General features: G+C 36.3%; 1 protein-coding gene across 5 annotated transcripts in view; it reads left to right on the top strand.

Annotated features, from left to right (window-relative positions):
• LOC125679064 (bridge-like lipid transfer protein family member 1) overlaps positions 1-19,841 on the top strand; it is a 79,830-nt gene that overhangs the window by 44,594 nt on the left and 15,395 nt on the right. For 3 of the 5 annotated variants that reach the window (XM_056157456.1, XM_056157454.1, XM_056157453.1), the window contains 22 exons: positions 228-467; positions 1,125-1,244; positions 2,484-2,601; positions 3,090-3,163; positions 3,277-3,360; positions 5,615-5,711; positions 6,879-6,952; positions 8,311-8,451; positions 8,748-8,877; positions 10,329-10,475; positions 11,548-11,753; positions 11,995-12,137; positions 12,363-12,489; positions 12,748-12,836; positions 12,985-13,119; positions 13,571-13,756; positions 14,680-14,862; positions 16,358-16,526; positions 17,202-17,588; positions 18,840-18,869; positions 19,367-19,454; positions 19,569-19,826. In XM_056157456.1, coding sequence (XP_056013431.1) covers positions 228-467; positions 1,125-1,244; positions 2,484-2,601; positions 3,090-3,163; positions 3,277-3,360; positions 5,615-5,711; positions 6,879-6,952; positions 8,311-8,451; positions 8,748-8,877; positions 10,329-10,475; positions 11,548-11,753; positions 11,995-12,137; positions 12,363-12,489; positions 12,748-12,836; positions 12,985-13,119; positions 13,571-13,756; positions 14,680-14,862; positions 16,358-16,526; positions 17,202-17,588; positions 18,840-18,869; positions 19,367-19,454; positions 19,569-19,826 — 3,226 coding nt within the window. The remainder of the gene's footprint in view (positions 1-227; positions 468-1,124; positions 1,245-2,483; positions 2,602-3,089; positions 3,164-3,276; positions 3,361-5,614; positions 5,712-6,878; positions 6,953-8,310; positions 8,452-8,747; positions 8,878-10,328; positions 10,476-11,547; positions 11,754-11,994; positions 12,138-12,362; positions 12,490-12,747; positions 12,837-12,984; positions 13,120-13,570; positions 13,757-14,679; positions 14,863-16,357; positions 16,527-17,201; positions 17,589-18,839; positions 18,870-19,366; positions 19,455-19,568; positions 19,827-19,841) is intronic. The other 2 variants (XM_056157457.1, XM_056157455.1) reach the window with 1 other exon arrangement.

Genomic DNA, 19,841 nt, shown 5'->3' with positions numbered 1-19,841 from the left:
TTATGGCTAAAGAAAATAGACCCTTTGTTATATTGGATAATGAGAATCCATATTTGATTTGTTATAAACATATACAGTGTACTTTACATTAAAAATTGATTGTCAGATCTTTTCATGTTATAAAATTGTACTACGCTCTGGAAAACAATTTTGTGTGTATATACATGTGATAAGAAATAAAAGATGCATTCAGCATATTACAAAGGATTGCTGAAATTGTCGTTTAGGTGCAGACAACAGAAACGTCCCTACCCTCGGAGGCGGAAATAGAGTTACCTCCCATTCATATGTACGCAGACTACCGATCCCACAAACAGAGCGAGACCCCCGTTGACAAGCTAGGGGAGGGGCTCATTCTGAAGGAGGGCGATTTCTTGCATGCCGTTGCAGAGATTGGAATGTTGGAACACAGCTTGACTACTGACTTACTCAATCACCTGGTCTTCGTGCAGAAGGTGTTCATGAAGGTATGGATGTTGTGTATTGTGGTGACAGGTAATGGCAATGCATAAGAGTAATAATTGGGTTATTGTGCCCTACTAGCGGATCCGAAGGCAATTGCTAGTTTAAACTCTGCCGGTCCATCAGCCCGGATGACAGAAATGTGGGTAGAAAGTCGTGAATGTTGAAGATGCGTGGTAGAAGCGTAAATGTTGACCTTTATATGCGTAATTGTACAGAGTTGTTCCTAACTCGAAGCTGAGGATACAAATGAAAAGTTGTTAATGATATGATGATAAAGACAACTTTGTTTACAGATGATTATGACTTTTAACATTGAGAAATTTTAAATATGAAAATTAAAGAATTCAATATGCAAAAAGGATACAATTGAAATGTCAAGGGGACCAAACGCAGACTATCACATAAACAGCTGGACTTGGGACCAGTAGAGGACATATATAATTACTATGCAATATGTGCAGAATGCATGTTTCTACTATATATGTGTACATTGAAAACTCAATTGTTTTTTTGATTAAAATTCATTTTTGACTTTAGGAAAATGTGGATTTTATGGATTTAACAGACTATTACATACATTATTGATCAGACTGTTTATTATTTTAGTATGGATGCCACAGACACACACATACTGACTGTACAGAATTTTTTTTATACAGGAGGTGAATGAACTCCTGCAGAAAGTGTCAGGGTCAGACCAACCCGTGCCCTTGTGGGAGGGAGAGGAAGAAAAACCGACCACTCAAGATCTATTGTACTCCTTCAGCTTCAGGTTCAAGGTCAGTAATTATACAGTTCTGTGTTTTACAGGGCTGTAAATTTACAGGGAACTAAGCTCACCATCATTATTTTACAGCCTTAAACTAAATATGATTGTATTGAAATGATTAGTAATTAAAATGTGTGAAGTATAAATTATGTTATACCGTATAAGTGGAAATGTTAGCGAGACACAAATTTTGCGATTTTTCCATAAGAATGGGTATGTGTATATATTTAGCGAGAGGTAATATAGCGACTTTATAATTCTAGGAAAGGTAACTATTACGAGACCTCCGATATGGAATACGTTTTTAGCAATATTCAATTTTAGTAACCTCATCGCTCTCGCTAATAATGCCAAAATTAAATCTTTGCTAAAAATTCTGCTTATACAGTACCTGTACTGATATTATGTAGACTGTCAGAAATAGCTGATTTCCTTAAATCATCACAAAATGACTTATCCAAGCAGTAATCCAAACGTCACATGTTGACTATTCCTTCTTGCTTTTAACCATTGAAAACTAAAAGCAGATGAGGCTCTCCAAGAATTGCTTAATTGTAAGAATTGCTTAATTGTAAGAACTGCTTAATTGTAAGAATTGCTTAATTGTAAGAATTGCTTAATTGTAAGAATTGCTTAATTGTAAGAATTGCTTCATATTGTAACATACAACTTTAACGTCATAGTTACATTAAAATAATTTTGTGTACACATAGCAACTGACTCTGATGGCATCGATCCACATACGAGGTTTATTTGCGGTTACGGAAATAGCCGAGTAGTTACGATTGCTGAAGGCTTAGTCAAACACAGTTTTTCTGTTGTCAGGGACCTAAAATCTGATAAACTTCCTTGATGATATATATATATATATATATATATATATATATATAAAAGATAAGATATATATATATATATATATATATATAAAAGATAAGATATATATATATATATATATATATATATATATATATGTATATATATAAAAGATAAGATAAGTTTATTCCAATTTTGGGCCCAGAGAGCATAACAGCAAGACAGCTTATAAAGAAAGAAATTTCAAAAAAGAAAATTGAAAATTTATATAATTATGTACATGTACAGTATGTACGTATGTATATATATATATATATTTAGCAGAGTGTATACTAATCATAAACAAACAGAAAACATTAATGATATTACTTTAATAACAATTCAATATTTCTCTGATCAAAAAATTTAATTGAGAAAATTGTCTGTTTATGCACAGGGAATTCAGATAACTGCCACCACACCCACCTCCAGCGCAGTCCGGTTAGAAACGGGGTCGGTGGATCTGGAAGTTTCAAACAGAGTGTTAATGGCAAACGGGGACAGGAAATCTAAAGGTACAATTCAGCATGGTCAGGGAGTGGACATAGAAGGAACTAAATATAAATTTATTCGGTTTACATAAATGTATATAAATATGCATACATAAATACCAAGGATAACCCGTGAAAGCTCGAAAGCTTATTTCCAATAGGGACGTTTTGATGTATGGATGTAAGTTCTAGGAGGTCGTTTTGTGCGAGGAAACTGGAGTACCTGGAGGAAACCCACGTATCCGAGCGGGCGACCATCATACCCTCTCACATATAACCACTGCCGATCACGGGGATCAAACTCAGGTCGCAGCGGTGAGAAGTGAGAGTGCTACCTCTACACTACTGGGACGTCCAAATTAATTCTACAATTAGACATAGAATGAATTAAAACAAAGCATGAACTGTAGACCTGACGTTAATCATTGTTATTGAGGAACTGTTCTCAATATCTCTCTATAATGTTTTCTTCCACTGTTTTAAAGTCATTTGAGAAAATTTGTTTTTTTCAGCACTCAAAGTGAATGAGAAGATGTTTATGAAAGCCCAAGTAAACTTGAACCTAGCTTTGGGCCAGCTTATCAAGGTGAGTGTACTGTTAATTGCTCGGTCTGTGTGGACTCTTGTCGGGGTACGTTCACTACAAACAATAAAACTGATGGCTACATTGTTTGACTTGCATTTTGTTACTGAATTTAGAATCCAATGTTTGAAGAGGCAGAACCTGAATTTCAGACCATGGCCTTTTTCAAGACGAAAATCGGAATTCGAAACGCTCTTCAGGTATGTGTAAGCGTTTACGGTTTCAAAATTTTGATGTTTTGATACATGATTGAATGATTCTGTGCTTTCCGATTGGCTGAGATCCAACAACTTGGGGAAAATAGAATGTTATGTTCACTTGTACATGCTTTCAAAGTGAATATACGGTGTAAAATTTGATTTCTCCAACATTGGGACAAAATTAAATTGGGAATTTCAAAATCGATATCATTGAAAACTTATATTTTACTAACTTTTGACTATCTTGTTTTACCAATACCTTGTCCTATAATTGTGATGACAGGATGACTCCCATCACTAAGTGGATTATTGATTGTTAGCTCACCTGAGCTTTACTGATCACATTTTGTTTGCTGTCCGTCCATTAACTTTTCAATTTTTCAACTTCTTTTCAAGAATCACTGAGCTAATTTCGACCAAATTCAGATGAATATCCACCCCCTTTTTAAAGGGGGGATATTAACTCAAGAATTAGTTAGAATTTTGTGGCATCTTTTCACAAAACACTGGACCAATTTCAAACTTGGTACAAATAACCCTTGGATAAAAGGGATTCAATTTTGTTCAAATGAAGGGCTATGTTTCCTTCGGGTAAAAAAAAAATAGAAAACATGAAAGCTTCCTGACATACAGTAGATTCAACTTTGTTCAAATCATGGCCTCAGGAGGTAGGATGTGGCCGAAGTAGGGGATTGAAGTTTTACATGCAGATATACATGTACAATGTATAAGGAAATTTTTTTAAAAATGTCTCAAGAACAACAGCCCATGGTTAGTTATTTTAATATGCAAGCATCCCTAAATAGTGCAGATTTGATTTTGTTCAAATCTTGGCCCCTAGAAGTAGGGTGGGACCACAATAGAGGAAAGTTTCACATGGGAATATAAATTAGGGAAACATTAAAAATCTTCATCTCAACAACAGCAAGGTCATGATTAGTCATATTGATATGCAAGCATCTACAAGGTTCATATAATTCATATTTGCATTCCTAGTGACAAGACCTTTTAAGGCACCAAAGTTTCTAACTTGTGACTCTGACCTTGGAGTTTGACACATTTTTTAGGAAACCTACCCTAATCAATATCTTGTGAACTATTCAACAGAGAATTTTCAGGTTTCGTATATAGAATTCTTATGACAAAACATTTCATTTCATTCCATAATCCCTGACCTTGTCATTCAGAGCAACAAGGTCATGTTAGCCGTTTTGAGGCATCCCCATGTGTGAATTCATGTTTGGTTATGTTGTGACTTATTGTGGCCACAATATGGGGTCAAAGTTTTTCATGGGAATAAATTTATTTTTTTTTTAATCTTTTAAAAGTACAACTTCAGGGCCAAGGTGACTCAGGTGAGTGATGTGGCTCATGGGCCTCTTGATTATAGTAACATCAAACCCAATCTAAAGATGACTGATTAATAGATATCATTTAGTAAATTCTACTTGTTCTAGTAGCTTATTTCGATGTTTTGAATTAAGTAAATGAAAACTTACATATCTAATCCCTTTTGAGTAAGTCTTGTGTCCAGCTGTATACAAAGGTTGAAAACCAGGTATCGTTTCATATGTTCTAGTAGCAAGTATCAATGTTTTAAATTATTGAATAATAATGATAAAACAATCATTAACATTTTCTCATTTAATATGATGCTTTAGCTACCTGAGAAGTACATTCACTGAGCTCTAAATCATCATATTGACTGAGAAAATGTCTTGTACAGTACCTTCTAGACAACACATCATGCACATCTCTGAATGACATCATATAGTATACGATGACATTCAGAGATGTGCATGATGTGTTGTCTAGAAGGCACTGTACAAGAACTTGCACTTGTGGTTTTATTTCAAGTGTAAGCTACTTGCACTGTTTTCCAGTCGATGGACTGGTCTGGACTTCTGATACTGTAGTTTCTCAGTCCATGGACTGGTCTGGACTTCTGATACTGTAGTTTCTCGGTCCGTGGACTGGTCTGGACTTCTGATACTGTAGTTTCTCAGTCCGTGGACTGGTCTGGACTTCTGATACTGTAGTTTCTCGGTCCGTGGACTGGTCTGGACTTCTGATACTGTAGTTTCTCGGTCCCTGGACTGGTCTGGACTTCTGATACTGTAGTTTCTCAGTCCGTGGACTGGTCTGGACTTCTGATACTGTAGTTTCTCAGTCCGTGGACTGGTCTGGACTTCTGATACTGTAGTTTCTCAGTCCGTGGACTGGTCTGGACTTCTGACGTGGATTTTCGTTGTAGGATGAACTGATACCCGGGGCAGCTCAGGACCAGGAAGCCCTGATGATAACCCTGACGAGACCCATCATACTGGCTCAGCCACAGGCCTTCGACAAAGGTATTTTTTTTCCACTGACAATAAAACGTAGATATTTACTTTAGATTTAATAGTGATTGATGTATTGTAAGATAGAGTATTTATAGAATGCTTGGGAGCACTATTTGATTTTTCTTGTGTAAGATTTTCTTGTAGTTATGCATGCAGGATTTTCAGCTGGTTACTGCATTTTGTGCCCCTTGATGTGTCTAATTCATAAAACAATTTAAGTACACAGACCAATGAAGCAGGAGACATTGTCTGAACCTGTAATGTGTAGTTACACACAGACATTGTCTGAACCTGTAATGTGTAGTTACACACAGACATTGTCTGAACCTGTAATGTGTAGTTACACACAGACATTGTCAGAACCTGTAATGTGTAGTTACACACAGACATTGTCAGAACCTGTAATGTGTAGTTACACACAGACATTGTCAGAACCTGTAATGTGTAGTTACACACAGACATTGTCTGAACCTGTAATGTGTAGTTACACACAGACATTGTCTGAACCTGTAATGTGTAGTTACACACAGACATTGTCAGAACCTGTAATGTGTAGTTACACACAGACATTGTCAGAACCTGTAATGTGTAGTTACACACAGACATTGTCTGAACCTGTAATGTGTAGTTACACACAGACATTGTCTGAACCTGTAATGTGTAGTTACACACAGACATTGTCTGAACCTGTAATGTGTAGTTACACACAGACATTGTCAGAACCTGTAATGTGTAGTTACACACAGACATTGTCAGAACCTGTAATGTGTAGTTACACACAGACATTGTCTGAACCTGTAATGTGTAGTTACACACAGACATTGTCTGAACCTGTAATGTGTAGTTACACACAGACATTGTCTGAACCTGTAATGTGTAGTTACACACAGACATTGTCTGAACCTGTAATGTGTAGTTACACACAGACTTTGTCTGAACCTGTAATGTGTAGTTACACACAGACTTTGTCTGAACCTGTAATGTGTAGTTACACTCAGACATTGTCAGAACCTGTAATGTGTAGTTACACACAGACATTGTCTGAACCTGTAATGTGTAGTTACACACAGACATTGTCAGAACCTGTAATGTGTAGTTACACACAAACATTGTCTGAACCTGTAATGTGTAGTTACACTCTGGCTGGCAGTGAAGCTTTTCCTTGTATTTGTACAGCGGTGCTGGTTTGGTTGAATTACAAGAATGCGTATGAATACTGGACCGAGCAGAGAATGGCACTTAATACCGAGGTACTGCTTTCTCTAATTCTAATTCATTGCTATTAACTCTGTAACTTAATGTATGTTGTTGAGAGTTCAAAAATATTACTGAATTTCAAGTTCATGGACTTTTCTGTAGTCATTGTTTATCTTAAAGTATATGGGTGTTGTGTAATATTTCAAGATGTTAATCTTTATTGATGTTGTGTTTTGAAACACTTACAAGTGGCACGATACATGTACATACTGTACAGGGCAATATAACAAATGTCAGTACAGTCGGACTCCATTTATCCAGGCACCAACAAACCACACACCTCAGCCTCTGGGCGATATTATATTTATTACCGAAGAACCACTTTCGTCCTGCTATTTATTGCTGTAGTAGACATGATGCAGTTGTCAAGCCATTCCAGGCTTCTCTTATTTAGACTTTCTCACTTGGACCCCAAGTGTCAGGCTTCTCTTAGTTAGACTTTCTCGCTTGGACCCCAAGTGTCAGGCTTCTCTTAGTTAGACTTTCTCACTTGGACCCCAAGTGTCAGGCTTCTCTTAGTTAGACTTTCTCACTTGGACCCCAAGTGTCAGGATTAATGATGTTTGACTGTATACAGATACAAATAAGAAATAGGCCTGGCTAACTCTGCAATTGTAATTTGTTATACCACTCATGTATTAACAAAGATTTCATCCTGGACACTAGGTATAATGATGATGTAGCGCCCCCTCCCCCAAGTTTTAACTTTCTGACATTTGAGAATAAGGGCAGGAAGTCCCCAAAAATGTCAGATTATTAAAAATTGGGAAGTGCTACCTTAATGTAGCCAATCCTGGGCTCTTTATGAGATTGTAACAATCTCTTCCTGTCCTTAATGTCGCCAATCCTGGACTCTTTATGAGATTGTAACAATCTCTTCCTGTCCTTAATGTAGCTAATCCTGGACTCTTTATGAGATTATAACAATCTCTTCCTGTCCTTAATGTAGCTAATCCTGGACTCTTTATGAGATTGTAACAATCTCTTCCTGTCCTTAATGTCGCCAATCCTGGACTCTTTATGAGATTGTAACAATCTCTTCCTGTCCTTAATGTCACCAATCCTGGACTCTTTATGAGATTGTAACAATCTCTTCCTGTCCTTAATGTCGCCAATCCTGGACTCTTTATGAGATTGTAACAATCTCTTCCTGTCCTTAATGTCGCCAATCCTGGACTCTTCCTGTCCTTAATGTCGCCAATCCTGGACTCTTTATGAGATTATAACAATCTCTTCCTGTCCTTAATGTAGCTAATCCTGGACTCTTTATGAGATTATAACAATCTCTTCCTGTCCTTAATGTAGCCAATCCTGGACTCTTTATGAGAATATAACGATCTCTTTTCTGTAGGTTTTGAATGCGACCAGGCAGGTGATTGACAGGATACCCCCAATGAGGGCGACCATGTCCCCGGCTTCTCTCAGTACCCTCTTCCTGCAGCTGACGGTGGATGATATGGGGATATGTGTTCCGACGAGCTCCATCTCACAGGTTCTATTTCAAGTGACAGATTCTCAGGGTTCCAATATTGTGTATTACAGTCATCACTTTGGTGTACTGGTGCATTGTTTTCCCTTCCAACATTTCCAAGGTTTTAATTTCATGCATTAATCTTGACCGATTAGGAAGATGATGCATACAATTTTATACAGAATACTTTTAATGATTATGAAATATTGTTTGATTTTAAAAATGAATTTCCACTCACCTAAACTCTATCACCTGTGTATATTGCAGTACTATATTGTGCTGTATTCATTAGACTGAAATATTTCCTCTGTTTTCAGTTGGTCCCTGCAACATCACAAGCTGTTTATGTGGACAATGAACCCGGGTCAGCCTTGGTACTGACCATTAAGAGTACTCAGATCTCAGCCTGCTCTTCTGGGTCATTGGTCAGCAAGGGCAGATTTCAAGGTCAGGAGTGTTTAGCTTACATGTGTAGATTATATGTGTACATAATTATGTATATATTTGATATCTCTACAAATTACAATGATAGACTTTTCATTATGAATGTGTTGCAGTTGTTAATAGTGTGCGTATGGGTGCAGATTAATATCCATAATATGATTATTTCAATGGCTGGGAATTCTGACAAAAGTGAAAGTAGAATATAAATATAAGAAAAATACACGAGGGTATGAACTGTTACGATTCACATCGGCTTACTTTCCAAATGCGGCGTCTTAGTTCATACCCTGCTATATTTTCAAAAAGGAAATTTATTTCTTTAATATATACAGACACAATGTTTTATGTACATGTAATAAGGGCTGTTTCAGTAAAACATACCTGGGACGAGGGAAGGCACTCGAAAATTAGGATGACCACCCATAGAAGTGATTTTGGTACACTCCTATCCACCCATAGAGGCAAATAATAAAGCTTTATAGGCACCTATAGAAGCCAATTGATTTATTCGAAAAGTAGAATTTAAAATATTCCCAAATTAGAATTTTTTCCTATCATACAGCATAAAATACTTTTTCATATTGATATCAACTCTATTTCAGTATTCAATATTATAATAATATGCAATTCCCTTTCAAGGATATTTACAGAATGCCAGGATTGCCTCTGTCAATTGTGTGTTCTGATTATTTTTATCACAGATTACCCTGGAATATGGTTTGGTAAAATAACCATCCATAGATAGAAGCAATTTTCATGCAAATACCACCCACCATAGAATCAGTGTCCCTCGGTGTGAACCACCCACCATAGAATCAATATCCCTCAGTGTGAACCACCCACCATAGAATCAGTATCCCTCAGTGTGAACCACCCACCATAGAATCAGTATCCCTCAGTGTGAACCACCCACCATAGAATCAATATCCCACCAGTGTGAACCACCCACCATAGAATCAATATCCCTCAGTGTGAACCACCCACCATAGAATCAGTATCCCTCAGTGTGAACCACCCACCACAGAATCAATATCCCACCAGTGTGGACCACCCACCATAGAATCAATATCCCACCAGTGTGAACCACCCACCATAGAATCAGTATCCCTCAGTGTGAACCACCCACCATAGAATCAGTATCTCTCAGTGTGAACCACCCACCATAGAATCAATATCCCTCAGTGTGAACCACCCACCATAGAATCAGTATCCCTCAGTGTGAACCATACATAGATTTTATTTAAAAAACTGCTTTCCCCTGGTACCCCATATGTTTTAATGGAACAGCCCTAAGAAATAAGGAGTTTTACAAATAATCTGTAGACATGTACATAATACAGAATGTACAGTAAAATTGATATCCTGGTTATGATGTGCAGCATGTAATTGCGATAAGTAAGTGTTGCTCAGTTAATCATGCAATCAATGCTATACAGATAGATAATGTATTGCAGATTTTTGTGTGAGATTTGCTGATGATTTTGAGACATCTTGGGATGATTGGAAACCTGACCCGGAGGAGGATCCAGTGATGAATGGGTTGGTGGTTCCTGAGGGAACGTATGAAGTCTGCTCCCGGACGATCAACAAACAGGCCTCTGGTACAGTACACAGCAATAGCAACAATCTCGGCTAACATTTTACTGATTTATTACTTTTTCACATGTGGATCAGTTCAATAAGAAATACTGTAGAAGGCTACAGAGTCATGATTTTGCGGATTATCGTTTTTGGTTTGGTCAGTGGGTACGAGATTCCACTGAGTTACATACTGCTTAGTACATGAAAATAGCTTACTTAACTCTAAATCAGCTGGTATGAAATTATGCGGATTTTATGTGACTACGGAGATGCAATGTAGTAGAAATAAAATATTAAGTACATTGTAAGTTTACAGGAAACAACGTTTTTCAGAGAATATTGTGGTTTTATGAATTGAAATGCTAGCTTTGTAACATGGAATGTGTCATCTCAGCAGCTGAAATTCACAGCATTGTGTTCACTGAAAATGTTCACTACATACACTGTATATTTACAGTGGCAGATCCAGAGAGGGGGGGGGGGGGGGTTCAGAAACACACACACCCCCCTTTTGTTTAAAAGTTTTGCTAAAAAGAGGGGTAAATAATGCATTTTTAGGGATGGACCCCCCCACCCCCCCCCCCTTTGAAAACCAAAATTAATGGTAGAACCTCCCCTTTCAAAAATTCCTGGATCCACTCCTGTGTATCCCATCTCGTATCATGTGTCCTTTTGACTGAATACATGTTTTGATACCAATGTATTTTAAATCATCTTAAACTTCATACTTTAGCACCAGTTTGCTACATTCATATTTCAAATCCATTGAAGCATACCAATTCTAAATAACAAAACATAGATTTACTGAACACTCATACTGACATGACTTCACACATTTTGTATTTTTCAACGTGAGATTGGCTAGATACTGTACATATATTTTAAAGTAAAAAGAAAATTAGTGTCCATTATTGACTGATATTAAATCACTAAAGGGACATTACTCTTTTGATATGAAAAAATGTAACTGCTTTTCATTAGTTATTGATGTGGAAATTTTTAGATTGAATATCATATGTGCTGTAGTCGTAGATTAATATTGAAAATAATTCATTGTAAAAATTGTATTAAATTTTATGATTGTCATCATAGATCCCAGTGGTAATGCTAAATGGATTTTAAACGTAAGATGGGAGATGCAAGGAATTGCAGTGCACCTGAACACGAATGTTGGCAAATGTTTGTCAGCTCTGGGGAAGACTCTGACCGCACTGGCCGGTGAACCAGACGAGGAGCTGTCCGAGGATGAAGTGGACGCGCGATCTGACCATGTCTTCTCCCCAAACAGCCCATCTGAGGTAAACAGTCTTTACAATGAAACCTAGGAAACAAAATTCTTTTAAAAAAACAGCCCATCTAAGGTAGACAGTCTTTATAATGAAGTCTTGGAAACAAAATCATAAAAAGAACTTAACCCCAGAGAATGAGACGGTTTTCAATTCTGTTAAATATATGGTGATAGAGTCTGGTTGAATAGCAGGCCTGCTCAGATTATGATAAATTGAAATTAACATTGTGTACTATGAACATTGATTTCAGTCGATGGCCTCCTTCAGAAGACCTAGTCAAATGATGGACACATTACCAGCCTATGTCTATGACACTACCATAGACCCAAAACTGAGATTCCGTCTGATTGAGAAAGAGATGAATGAACAAGCTCGGGTCGTCCAGGATCTCAAGTAAAAAAAAAAAAGATACTCAGTCATTGATTTCTTTTTTTCGTTTTTCCTTGCTTAGATAGGTCACAGTTATCAAAAACATGACATTTGTGTCCTCAATATGGTATAAAAGAAATAATTCTATTTTGAATTTTGGAAGCAATTTCCTTGCCAATGGTTTGATTGATAAATGAACTTTAAGTACTTTCAGTTGTTTCATAAAAGTTGACATTTTGTTGTTTTCAGACAACTGGGTGCCAGTTTGCAAACTATTGAAGTTGAATCTAGAAAGCTTGAAGAATTAAAAGCCATAGTGTTCCAGGATTTCAGAAGAGAAATGCTGAACAAGCTGAAAAAACAAAGTGAAAGTAGGGTGAGTAAAAGCTAAAGAAACAATTTAAAAGTAGGGGAGTAATGTAATGTTAGTGTAACTTTTGTGTAGAGTTTGTAACTATAGAAAAAGATGCTCATTGTCTGAAAAATGGTATCTTGATAAATGTTCGTTTGTCTCTCACCCCAAATTCTGTTATTTGGGAAGTGTGTTTTGATACTTGTAATAAATTGGATGAGAAGGAAATTTAAATAGATTGTGACGTGCCCTTGATGTGTTTTTTTGTGTGTAATTGAACAGGCGTCGGCACTAAAGGATCAGTTGGGTATCGGCAACAGACCACCTCACAGCAGATCCAAGTCTTACGGAGGAGTGAGGGACAGAAAAAGGTATCAATAATGCCTGACCACAGGGGTACAGTCAGCGTTGCTGATCTAGAGATTAAAATTGAAATGCATGAAGCTCTGAAATAGTTATTTTACATGTGTAGTGCTTTCAGTGAATTTTGAACCTTTTAAGAAATTTTGACAATTTCAGCATACTTGAACATGAAAGAATCATGACTCAGAACCGAGATGTTTACAGCAGAGGAAGTGTCTGGGACAGCAATAGCTCTCGGACACTGCCCAGTAAAGTCCAGTTTGGGGCTTCGGTGGCATACTCTCCACCAGAGTAAGTATGAATGGTCAAGAGAAGTAACTCTTCTATCTGCTCTTTCACAATGAGCATTTCCATGTAACATCTACTGTATGTAGTACATGGTATGCACAGTATATACATTGTAATACAGTAATATATATAATACATAGTACATGATATGTACAGTATACAGTGTAGTACAATATGTACTTACAGGATATGTACAGTGTATAGTATAGGATATGTATGATATATACATTTGTATTACCTGGTATGTATGGTACAATGTATATATAGTACAAGATATGGTACATGAATTTTCTTAAATGCAATCATCCATTATGTTTAACTTGATAAACTTTAGCTTGCCAAAATATTTGAAAAGTAATACTTCACTTAGGAGTTTTGGTTATATTAATTTTCACAAATTTTTGAAATCTGGATAAATATGACTTAAGGAGGGTGTGTAACTAAATCTTTCCAGGACGCCTGACTCCATGTTGTCCAAGTCCTCTCAGCCGTACTCCCAGTATTCCATGAGTCCGCTGTTAAACGAGCGACCTTCAGTGTGGCTCCTGAATAACTCCTCGACATCCTCATCGCCAGAGTCCTCCGACCAGGAGGACCGAGGCACCCTTAAACGAGACCGCGAGTTTGATGAGGAACCGAAGTGAGTAAAATAACATGTAGGCGTACTTTTTTCATGAAAGTGCCTTACAGGATTGATTATAATAGCCATTAGAGATATGAGATACATTGATTACTTAGTGAATAATTTGTACCATCATCAGAAAAAAAATTAAATTTCTAAGAACCAAGCACGATAACTCTGTATTCCCGCCTCCATTTTCAACTGGTATATTTTGAAAAGCTTTGCAATTTTGCCAATGAGATCTTCTTAGTGTAAAGTAGAATTTATTATTAATTGATTATCAACTTTAACACCAGTGTTAATTAATTGCTCTTAATTACATCTCTTTAAGATTAGGGGGTAGAAAAATCAATTTACCCCCATGAAACAACAAAAATGTTTGCTAAATGACAATTTCTAATACAAGTAAAAAGGAATTTGTGTTTCATGGGGGGGATGAAAGATGAAATTTTTTAAAAATTGATCAGAAGGTAGGTGGCTAAACAATGCTATTATTCACAGACTGTGCTTTCCTCCTTGTATCCTGTTATCAGAGATCAACTTTGTAATTATGGTACTTGAAGATTTTGAATGGCTATAATTTTTCTCGAAAACTGGGCAGAAAAAATGTCAATGACAAACAAATTTCTGTCTCATCCTACAGCTGATATCCAGACTATTTGGAATTTTTTTTACGAATCATTTTCTTTTAATTTGTTCTTTTTTAAGTTGGTTTTTATGAACATTATACTAGAAACAATTGCAGGACATCTTTATAGTACATTTTCAGTTGATGCAGTGTCAAAATTATTTGTCAAACAATCAAAATCACTGTATTCTGATCAATCTAAAAAATTGATTACACAATAAGATGTAATGATTACTTGATTACATATAAGTATTACAATAATATGTGTTATTGAACTTGAAATTAATGTTCTTTCGGCAACTTCTATTGACAGCCTGGAATTCTCCGGTAAACAGAACACTCTGACACCTAGTTTGGGAAGCGGAGGATCGTCTTCACGGTCCATGGCGGCACCAGAACCGAACATCGACTTTGAGCTGGATGTAAAAGTGTTTATTGATAATGGAAAATGTGTGCTGCATCCGAAAGAAGCCAAAGAGGAAGACACTGCCAAAAAGTATGACATTTGCTAATTCAGATGAGCAGGTGGAATATGAATTGATATTTTAAACATTTGGGTGCTTTGAAGTAGTATCTTAAATCTAAAAATAGTAAATGGATGGGATCCAGGGGCTGTCTCTTGAGACAACACACACACACCCCCCCTCCCCCCTCCCTCTCCCAGCCCCTTAGTTAATTCAGGGCGAAACCTTGGTAGGGTCCCAGGGGGCAAAAAATAAAAATAAAATGTTTATTTTTTGAGGGGGGCTTATTTCTATAAAAAATTAATCATATTGCACGGAACCAGTCGCAGTAGCTCAGTGATATATCGTTTGCGACCAGAAGGCTGTGAGTTGGAGCCCCACTCATGTCATGGCCGCATCAAACATAAGACGTAACCATAGTGACTGATTGCTCCTTCACTAAACGCTCGATATTTAGAAATGACAATAAAGGGTCTCTTGGATATGACCTTAAAAAATGGAGGTCCTGTGTTGCAGCAGGTATTGGCACATTTAAGAACCTTTACTGCTACGGTCCTGAGTGCTAAGCATACTGGTCTAAATTTGCAGCTGGTGATATCTCATTATGAATGATATATTGTCGAAGGGACCTCAAACTAAGTCCTGCGCAGATAATGGAGACCAGTTTATCTTGAGGTTGAACATTTGGAAAATCTCGCTAATTTAAAATACAATACTGGGTAAAACTTAAATAAAATCCTACATAACAAATCAAAATAAACAATCCCTCATATACAATATAAATGAAAATTATATTGTGATACAAATAAAACCTTATATAATTCAAATGAAAATTGCAATCAAATGGAAATTATACAATATGAAATAATGTAAAATTATAATATAAATGCAAAATATAGAACACATATGGAAAATTACAAATGGAAAATATACAATACAAATGAAATATTGTATATTAATATGAATGAAAATTTATTGAGTACAAATGGAAAATATTGCAACGTTTGACATGCCTTAGTTCTATACATGTACATGTATGTATCGGTACATTCGTTGCATCTGACTTAAATTTATGTTGTTTTGATTGTAAAGTATTACAGCGTACGGGTCATTGTCTATAATTTATCTGTCAGTACATCCAACTGTGATTCTAATGTTACAACTTTATTAAAGTGATGTCATATTTTATTGGTAACATTCATAGTAAGTTGTAAATGTAGATTGCATAGTTTGAAATGGAACATTCATAGTTTGAAATGGAACATCCATAGTTTGAAATAGAACATGCATAGTTTGAAATGGAACATCCATAGTTTGAAATGGAATATCCATAGTTTGAAGAATATCCATAGTTTGAAATGGAACATCCATACTTTGAAATGGATCATTAATAGTTTGAAATGGAACATTCATAGTTTTAAGTAGAACATTCATAGTTTGAAATGGAACATAAAGTTTTTAATATGACATTTATAGTTACAAATAGAACATTTATAGTTTTATACATGCTTTGCTTTATTTACACAGACAACAAAAGAGAGAGAAAACACCAGACCCCATGCTGTCTCCAACCTCCAAAAAGAAGAACAAGAAAATGGACATGACTTCCACACCCGTGTCAGCACAAGGGAAGAAGCCTCCGACATCACAGCAGATAGAGGACACCGTCTTCTTCCTGCCGAGCATTGACCTCAAAGTAAGGATAGAGTAGTCCATATTGATATCAAAGTAAGGATAGAGTAGTCCATATTGATATCAAAGCTCAAAGTAAGGATAGAGTAGTCCATATTGATATCAAAGTAAGGATAGAGTAGTCCATATTGATATCAAAGTAAGGGTAGAGTATTCCATATTGATATCAAAGTAAGGATAGAGTAGTCCATATTGATATCAAAGTAAGGATAGAGTAGTCCATATTGATATCAAAGTAAGGATAGAGTAGTCCATATTGATCTCAAAGTAAGGATAGAGTAGTCCATATTGATCTCAAAGTAAGGATAGAGTAGTCCATATTGATCTCAAAGCTCAAAGTAAGGATAGAGTAGTCCATATTGATATCAAAGCTGAACTGAAATATGTGATCATATATGATGAAAATTCGAAGTTATATCGTATTATACACTGATACAAATGAAAAAGTAAAAAAAGTTATGATTTTTTTAAATAATCTATTTTTGTTTATACTGAATGAATGTACAGCAATTTGACATTTTACTGTTTGTGTTTAGTAACTTGCACATTTACCATTAGGTGCATTACATTTGATGTTTTAGGTGCATTACATTTGATGTTTACGTGCATTACAAATGAGATTTGATGTGTTAGGTGCATTACATTCAATGTTTTAGGTGCATTACATTCGATGTTTTAGGTGCATTACAATTCCAAGACTCACAGCACAGACTCAGAACTTAAGTCAAAGTGCTCTGTCGACTCATTTGATGGAGAAGAAACTGCTAGAGGAAAGTCCTTCTCACCAGAGCCCAGTCCACTGGAGGAGGAGTTCATTCCCCCCCAGAAGTCCTGGCCCCCGCCAGAATTCCCCACAGTGAAAGTGACTGTTGATGACGAGGAGGAGGAGGTGGTAATGAGAAAACTGATTATTTCTACTCCTCCTAAAGTCCCTCCTCGACCTCAGCCACCCATCAGCCTGGAGTCCGTTGAGACCCGAGACAGTACATCATCCGTGTACTCAAAGAAGTCGGGTGTCAAGAAAGCGAACCTGTACGCATGGTTGTCGCTGCAGTCCTTGCCGGAGGTGAGGAGACACTTTGTAGAAATGATTGAATTTGTAATCTCATGTCTATCAGTTAAGGACCAGAAAAATTAAAACTATTGATGGTTTTCATTGATACATGCCAGTCATGTAACAGTCCGTTCTAATCTATGACAGCACAATGCATAGATTTGTGTTTGGTTCACCAGAGGTTTGCATGCAGAACCATTTTAAACCAAAGTTGCCTTTAAAATACCTTGTGCATATTTGAGTGTAATGAAGAATGGAGTCTTACATTGATAAAGAAGTTTTAAAATGATACCTCAATAACACCTATTTAATTTAAAATTCCTCTCCAAGAGCTTGTCAAATTAAACAAGTTTTAAATTTCTCTGTAAGAGCATGTCAAATTAAACAAGTTTTAAATTTCTCTGTAAGAGCAAGTCAAATTAAACATGTTTTAATTTTCTCAAGTCGAATTAAACACATTTTGATTTTCTCAAGTCGAATTAAACACGTTTTAATTTTCTCAAGTCGAATTAAACAAGTTTTGTTTTAATTTTCTCAAGTCGAATGTAACAAGTTTTAATTTTGTCTGTAAATAGTGAATGAGAAAATGGGATGAAATCTTTATCGTTAGAACCGATAGGCCAGAATGTGAAAGCTTCCTGAGCAACATAAATGTAGATTCATTTCTTCATTTCTCCTAATTCTAACGAATCCAGACTTCAAGCTAGGCAACAATAGAAATTCAGAGGTGTGCATGTAAAGGATTGATAATATTAATAAAACTGTTTTCTTAAGAATGACATAGTAATGATGCTATGGACACTACTTGATAGAATGCAGATATTTCCAGTCATAGGTAAACTGAAGACTGGAACCATGATAAAACAATCAACAGATTGATATTTGAATTGACCTTCTCTATAGGTTATCTGCTCAAGGGTAACAAAAGTAGGGAAAACCAAAGTTACCACGCATACATCTAAATCATCATGTGCTTCAGATTGAACTCGTATTGAATTGAAATTCTGGCTCCTGGTGGTGCAGGACGTATAGAATAATGGGGGTGCATTTGCGTGCAAGTACAAAGAGTCACCGATGATTGCTATTACCCAAAGGTTCTTAAACATATCTGTAACATTCCTAATACATTTCACAATTTAGCTGCATGTATCTCTCATGAGATAAACACTGAGAAAGAGACATGCATGTACATTACAAATTAAGGTGGTTCACATGAGACGTTCAATTTATGAATTTCATGTCATTTACCAATAATTGTTACAGAGAACTGATGCTCCTAATCTGATGAATAAGGTTTGTAGATTATAAATATGAAAGACGGAATTTTCATATTCCCTTTCCACATACTCCAGATGCATCCTACCTTCTTTTTTTTCTTGAACCTCTTTGGAAATTTGTTTGGTAACCAGAGATTTGCAATAAGAACTTGTTACATTTCACATGGAAAGGACCAGCCAGTACATACATCTAGGGCATGGATGAATTTGCTTAATGTCATCAAGAATTTCTCTAAAGTCATGGTTTTGAATATCATCAGCATTTTCAAGATAATTTCTAAGATTCTTACTCTTATCTTTTAAATTTATGCTCAGCTTTTCTACAGAAAATATAGCTACAGAGTGTTGCAAAGAATTTTTATTCTGTCATTTTCACTTCGATAAGAATCAGACACTGTTCTTAGAAATTTTACTACTTTTATTCTGTCCTACAATTTCTTTAGATTTTCAGTCCATCCAACTGTACTAGAGAAGATTCCACATGAAAAGTTAGAATTCTTTAATTTCTTTCAGGAAATGGTCATTAGCCCTTGTCTTTTGGACTTTCTAGAGCAAGCTTTAGAACCTATTCCGATGTCGACACTGCAGCAAAGCAAGAAAGGTTCACATTTTCTCTGTCACAATGTACATTACATAAACATTAAAATGTTATCTAATCAACAAAATGCAGGAAGTAATTAAGTGTTACATTTTTGTACTGAATTACCTTGAATAGAAGAGGGCAGTTCTCATCATGTTGAAATGGACCAGTCCTACAGTTCCCTGGGTACCATGGTAACACAGACTTCTTTTCCTGTGGATGTGGTGGTCTTCATCCGCGTGGAGCCTTCCATCATCCGCTTTAACTGTCTTCCTACATCACGTGTGGAATGCCTGCTTAAGGTCCCTGCCCTAGAAACCGTGTTCTCCACCAAGAGTTCGGATATTGATGCATCGCTGGCAGAAGGAACACCTCCTATTAAAACTGCTAAAGGTTTGTTGCTCTGTC

This window comes from Ostrea edulis, chromosome 2, assembly GCF_947568905.1.
Source record: "Ostrea edulis chromosome 2, xbOstEdul1.1, whole genome shotgun sequence".
Lineage (NCBI taxonomy): Eukaryota > Metazoa > Mollusca > Bivalvia > Ostreida > Ostreidae > Ostrea > Ostrea edulis.
This window is presented reverse-complemented; position numbering and strand designations above follow the sequence as displayed.